General features: G+C 60.3%; 2 protein-coding genes across 3 annotated transcripts; one reads left to right on the forward strand and one right to left on the reverse strand.

The window, feature by feature from the left end:
• Positions 1–353: 353 nt before the first annotated feature.
• Positions 354–1,355, reverse strand: LOC123456434 (extensin-like). Its single transcript, XM_045139605.1, has one exon. The coding sequence runs from the start codon at positions 1,353–1,355 to the stop codon at positions 354–356; it is 1,002 nt and encodes a 333-aa protein (XP_044995540.1).
• On the forward strand, positions 1,348–4,961 carry LOC101606113 (tubulin alpha-3 chain). 2 transcript variants are annotated; one of them, XM_004664431.2, is made up of 4 exons: positions 1,348–1,567; positions 1,822–1,970; positions 2,857–3,537; positions 4,665–4,961. In XM_004664431.2, the coding sequence occupies exons 1-4, from the start codon at positions 1,447–1,449 to the stop codon at positions 4,959–4,961; spliced, it is 1,248 nt and encodes a 415-aa protein (XP_004664488.2). In that variant the 5' UTR covers positions 1,348–1,446. The 2 variants fall into 2 exon arrangements, with proteins under 2 accessions (XP_004664488.2, XP_044995460.1); XM_045139525.1 differs by having other exon boundaries at positions 1,362–1,567; positions 1,822–1,937.
• The last annotated feature ends 721 nt before the right edge of the window (positions 4,962–5,682 follow it).

Genomic DNA, 5,682 nt, shown 5'->3' on the forward strand with positions numbered 1-5,682 from the left:
GAGGGCTGGGCCAATGAACGCCCCGGGAGTGCAGGATAAAACCCCGCCCGCGTGCTGCGCCCCCGGCAGTTGGGTGCTTGGCAGCGGTTGGGGAAGCAGTGAAGGCGCTTTAGTGGACTTCAACCCCGCGGGAGCTCAGCATGGTGAGTCCGACCCGCTGGCTTTGCCAGGGGATGTGGGGTGCTGTGCGGGACGTGCCTGGTGCTGACGTGTCACGGGCTAGTGTGGGTTGAGCCGGTCTTTGGTCGGGGTGAGTGTGTGGTGTGGGTGTTTGGGTAGGCGCTGGGTGCCTGGTGCAGCTCTGCTGTGCCATGGGTGGCTCATGCATGGGTGACCGGTGCGGGTGGGGAGGGCTAGTGCGCATGGAGGTGTGAATGGGGTTGGTGCACGGGTAACTGGTGCAGGTGGAGGCTGGTGCAGGTGGGGGATGGTGCACGGGGGGGGGGTACGGATGCGGAGAGGGGGACCTCGTGTGTGGGGTGACCGGTGCGAGTGGGGCTCGTGCGCGGGGTGACTGGTTCGGCTGGGGGCTCGTGCGCGGGGTGACTGGCTCGGGTGGGGGCTCGTGCGCGGGGTGACTGGTTCGGGTGGGGGCTCGTGCGCGGGGTGACTGGTTCGGCTGGGGGCTCGTGCGCGGGGTGACTGGCTCGGGTGGGGGCTCGTGCGCGGGGTGACTGGCTCGGGTGGGGGCTCGTGCGCGGGGTGACTGGCTCGGGTGGGAGCTCGTGCGCGGGGTGACTGGCTCGGGTGGGGGCTCGTGCGCGGGGTGACTGGCTCCGGTGGGGGCTCGTGCGCGGGTGACTGGTTCGGGTGGGGGCTCGTGCGCGGGGTGACTGGCTCCGGTGGGGGCTCGTGCGCGGGTGACTGGTTCGGGTGGGGGCTCGTGCGCGGGGTGACTGGCTCCGGTGGGGGCTCGTGCGCGGGGTGACTGGCTCGGGTGGGGGCTCGTGCGCGGGGTGACTGGTTCGGCTGGGGGTTCGTGCGCGGGTGACTGGTTCGGGTGGGGGTTCGTGCGCGGGGTGACTGGTTCGGCTCGGGGTTCGTGCGCGGGTGACTGGCTCGGTGGGGGTTCGTGCGCGGGGTGACTGGCTCGGGTGAGGGCTCGTGCGCAGGGGTGACTGGCTCGGGTGGGAGCTCGTGCGCGGGGTGGTCTTGTGGGTGGGGTGACTGGCGCAGGTGTGCGGGAGAGGTCTTGTGCACGGGCTGACCGGTGGAGGGGGCGCTCCTGGCACGAGTGACTGGCACTCGGGTTGACCGGGGTGCTTGGGCACTGCACCAGTGCAAGTGGCCTTTTGCTTGCTGCGTGGCGGGCGAGGGTCTTCAGCTCCGTGTTCTGGCTTCCAGCGCGAGTGCATCTCAATCCACGTGGGCCAGGCCGGCGTCCAGATCGGCAACGCCTGCTGGGAACTGTACTGCCTGGAGCATGGAATCCAGCCTGATGGTCAGATGCCCAGCGACAAGACCATCGGTGGCGGGGACGACTCGTTCAACACGTTCTTCAGCGAAACCGGGGCTGGCAAGCACGTGCCCAGAGCAGTGTTCGTGGACCTGGAGCCCACGGTGGTCGGTAGGTCCTGCCCCCTCCCCCCGTTCCAGGCTTTTCTGGGAAGGCTGGGGATGCCCACGTGGGAACGTGGAGTCCCGGACATTGCGGAGTAACAAACTGGGAATCCTTGTGGCGGAGGACGCGCCCTAGCCATCTGGTTTTATAGGTCCCAGGGCCATTTTTCCAGGAGACACTTGAGCTATCGGGGGACGGTATGTGCTGGGTAGAATTGACCCACCCGTTGGCCTGAAAAGACTCTGTTGGTGTCTCTGCAGATGAAGTTCGCACTGGGACCTACAGGCAGCTCTTCCACCCAGAACAGCTGATAACAGGGAAGGAAGATGCTGCCAACAATTATGCCAGAGGACATTACACCATTGGCAAGGAGATTGTAGACCTGGTCCTGGACCGGATCCGCAAACTGGTAAGAGGGAATTTGGCGCGGCTTGTTGTCTTGGTGGACGTGGGGAGGGGAGGGCAGCCTCGGGTTGTGAAGGGTGGGAGGTCTGTCAGGCAAATAAATCTCAGAATCAAGAGTTTGTGTGTGTTCAGGGCTGGAGAGATGGATCAGGGGTTAAGCGTTAAGCCCTTGTCTGCAAAGCCTAAGGACCAAGGTTTGACTCCCTAGAACCCACGTAATCCAAAAGCACACGGTGGTGCATGCTTGTGGAGTTGGTTTGGAGTGGCAGGAGACCCTGGTGGGCGATTGTCTCCTTCCCTCCCTCCCTCTCAGAAATGAATAAATAAGTAAATAAAAGTGAGTTTATCAAAGTTCATTGTAACGTGTCAGGCGCTGGGTGTGTGTTACAAACACCTCAGCGTGTCAAGTCTGGGGCTCAGGTCGGGGTCCGGGATGCGGTATTCCGGGCGTGCGCCCAGGTCGGGGTGCCGTCTTGCGGGCATGGGCCCGGGTCGGGGTGCGGTCTTGTGGGCATGGGCCCGGGTCGGGGTGTGGTCTTGCGGACATGGGCCCGGGTCGGGGTGCGGTCTTGTGGGCATGGGCCCGGGTCGAGGTGCGGTCTTGCGGGCATGGGCCCGGGTCGAGGTGCGGTCTTGCGGGCATGGGCCCGGGTCGGGGTGCGGTCTTGCGGGCATGGGCCGAGGTCCGGGATGCGGTCTTGCGGGCATGGGCCTGGGTCAGGGTGTGGTCTTGCGGGCCTGGGTCGGGGTGCGGTCTTGCGGGCATGGGCCGAAGTCCGGAGTGCGGTCTTGCATGCATGGACCCGGGTCGGGGTGCGGTCTTGCATGCATGGGCCTGGGTCGGGGTGCGGTCTTGCGGGCCCGGGCTCACGCGCTCTCCTCTTTCGCAGGCGGACCTGTGCACGGGACTGCAAGGTTTCCTCATCTTCCACAGCTTCGGGGGCGGCACGGGCTCCGGCTTCGCGTCTCTGCTCATGGAGCGCCTCTCGGTCGACTACGGCAAGAAGTCCAAGCTGGAGTTCGCCATCTACCCTGCCCCGCAGGTGTCCACGGCCGTGGTGGAGCCCTACAACTCCATCCTGACCACGCACACCACCCTGGAGCACTCGGACTGTGCGTTCATGGTGGACAACGAGGCCATCTACGACATCTGCCGCCGCAACCTGGACATCGAGCGCCCCACCTACACCAACCTCAACCGCCTGATCGGGCAGATCGTGTCCTCCATCACGGCCTCCCTGAGGTTCGACGGGGCCCTGAACGTGGACCTGACCGAGTTCCAGACCAACCTGGTGCCCTACCCGCGCATCCACTTCCCGCTGGCCACCTACGCGCCGGTCATCTCGGCCGAGAAGGCCTACCACGAGCAGCTCTCGGTGGCGGAGATCACCAACGCCTGCTTCGAGCCCGCCAACCAGATGGTCAAGTGCGACCCTCGCCACGGCAAGTACATGGCCTGCTGCATGCTGTACCGGGGCGACGTGGTCCCCAAAGACGTCAACGCGGCCATCGCCACCATCAAGACCAAGCGCACCATCCAGTTTGTGGACTGGTGCCCGACTGGCTTTAAGGTAAGACTGGGCGCCCGGACACCCAAAAGAACCAGTCAGCCCCGCCCTGTAATGCAGCATCCTGCAGCCTCTTTTTCATTGTAGGCTGCAGAGCAAGAGGCGTAAAGAGGAGTCGTGGTAAAATGTCTTAGCACTTATCCCCACTTTAAATTATTAGGGTCGTATTAGCAGTGCCTGCTTTAGAAAACCGAACCCGAGACACCCAAGTTGCCCCCAGGCCTTGTAGAGCAGCTCCATGGTGAGCGAGGGTTCACAGGTCGCCCCACTTACTGGCCTGCTCTGGGAAAGGCACCGTGTTGTTTAGGAGTTAAATCCAAGAACCCCAGACTCCTAAGACCCTTTGTGATTTTTCAAGCTGGATGTGTTGCCATAACCGTTTTCCTCAACTTTGTGGCATCTGGTTTATTATTTATTATTATTATTTTATTATTAACCTTTACCCACAACAGTTTCCCATCTTAGACCAAACTGTGTGACCTCGCCTTAGTAAAGCTGTGAGGCGGTCCTAGAGTGCTTAGGGGAGCTTTAAGTTTCGGGGTCAGTCCAGGTTGAAAGTGATGTAAGAAAGTCACAGAGAGGTAGGTGTGAGCATCCCCTGACCATGTGGAATGGCCGGTTTGCCTCTCAGCTCACACACCTTGAACTCTCATCCACGCTTCACAAAGACAACCTCAACACCCCAACTTTTCCCCGGGGGCCGCACTATGTGGGTGGAAGACGGTTGAATTCCAGTTTTGCCATTAGTGACCCAAGTAAATACATAGAGACTTAATATGCATGCTGCACTATGCTCCTGAGTGGGTGAGTCCAAAAAAGTGAAATCCGAGGGCCAAAAAGTATTAAATGTTCACAATTCCCAAAAGGATAGATGTGGTTTTTACAATTTAAACGAGGTTGGCTGCTCCCAGCTTACTTTATTTTATTTTTTCTTTTTTTGGTTTTTCAAGATAGGGGCTCTTGTTCTAGCTCAGGCTGACCTGGAATTCTCTTTATGTAGTCTTGGGCTGGCCTCCAGCTCAGGGAGATCCCTCCTACCTCTGGGATTAAAGGCGTGCTCCCAACTTTTCATCACTCACTTCTGAGGACAGTATAAGGTCTGACTGTTCTGTGTTGCCCCTCCCTGGCAGGTGGGCATTAACTACCAGCCCCCCACCGTGGTCCCCGGGGGAGACCTGGCCAAAGTGCAGAGGGCCGTGTGCATGCTGAGCAATACCACCGCCATCGCCGAGGCCTGGGCCCGCCTGGACCACAAGTTCGACCTCATGTATGCCAAGCGGGCCTTTGTCCACTGGTACGTGGGAGAGGGCATGGAGGAGGGAGAGTTCTCCGAAGCCCGCGAGGACCTGGCAGCGCTGGAGAAGGACTACGAAGAGGTGGGCGTGGATTCTGTGGAAGCGGAGGCCGAGGAAGGGGAAGAGTACTAAGAAGCCAGGCGTGGCCGGCGGCGGCCATCCCCGTGTCCTCCTCCTCCTCCTCCTCCTCCTCCCTCCCCTCGCTGGCTCATGTTGCAGTGTATATTTCCCTAATAAAATGTCTGCGGTGAAGCGTCACGCAACCCATGTGTGTGTACTTTAACAAAACTCCCGTCCGGGTATCGTGCCCTATTTGCCCTGAAGTTAGTGAAGACTAACCTCCAGGGCTTTTCCTATCCAGAGGTGGACAGACTGCTTCTAAGAGCAGAGAGGTGAGAGAGCTAAAACTCCTGGCCTGTCCAGTCCAGGAGTGGGCTGGCTGCCTCTGATGTCACTGGGGCTGTGCAGGGTGGGGGGTGCCTCTGCATGCAGGTACCCACTGGCACTTTGTTGGCAGAGAGCCTCGCTCACTGCAATTGCACGCCAGACGCTTGCGCCACTTAGTGGGCATGCGCGGCCTTGCGCTTGCCTCACCTTCAGCGCCTGGCTTACGTGGGATCTGGCGAGTCAAACACCAGTCCTTAGGGCTCCACTGAGCCATCTCTCCAGCCCTCATTGTCGCTTTTGTTGAACAGGGGAGGGCCAGTAGAACATGTACAAGTAGTAGTACATCGAATGAGCAAAGGATAAAGAGCTTTCTACCTTGGGTAATCCTTAAACGTTTTAAATGACAAAAGCATGGGACTCGGGTGTGACCTGCTGGTCCAGAACACACATTCCCTCTGATTGCAGC

The sequence above is a fragment of the Jaculus jaculus genome, chromosome 22 (assembly GCF_020740685.1).
Source record: "Jaculus jaculus isolate mJacJac1 chromosome 22, mJacJac1.mat.Y.cur, whole genome shotgun sequence".
Lineage (NCBI taxonomy): Eukaryota > Metazoa > Chordata > Mammalia > Rodentia > Dipodidae > Jaculus > Jaculus jaculus.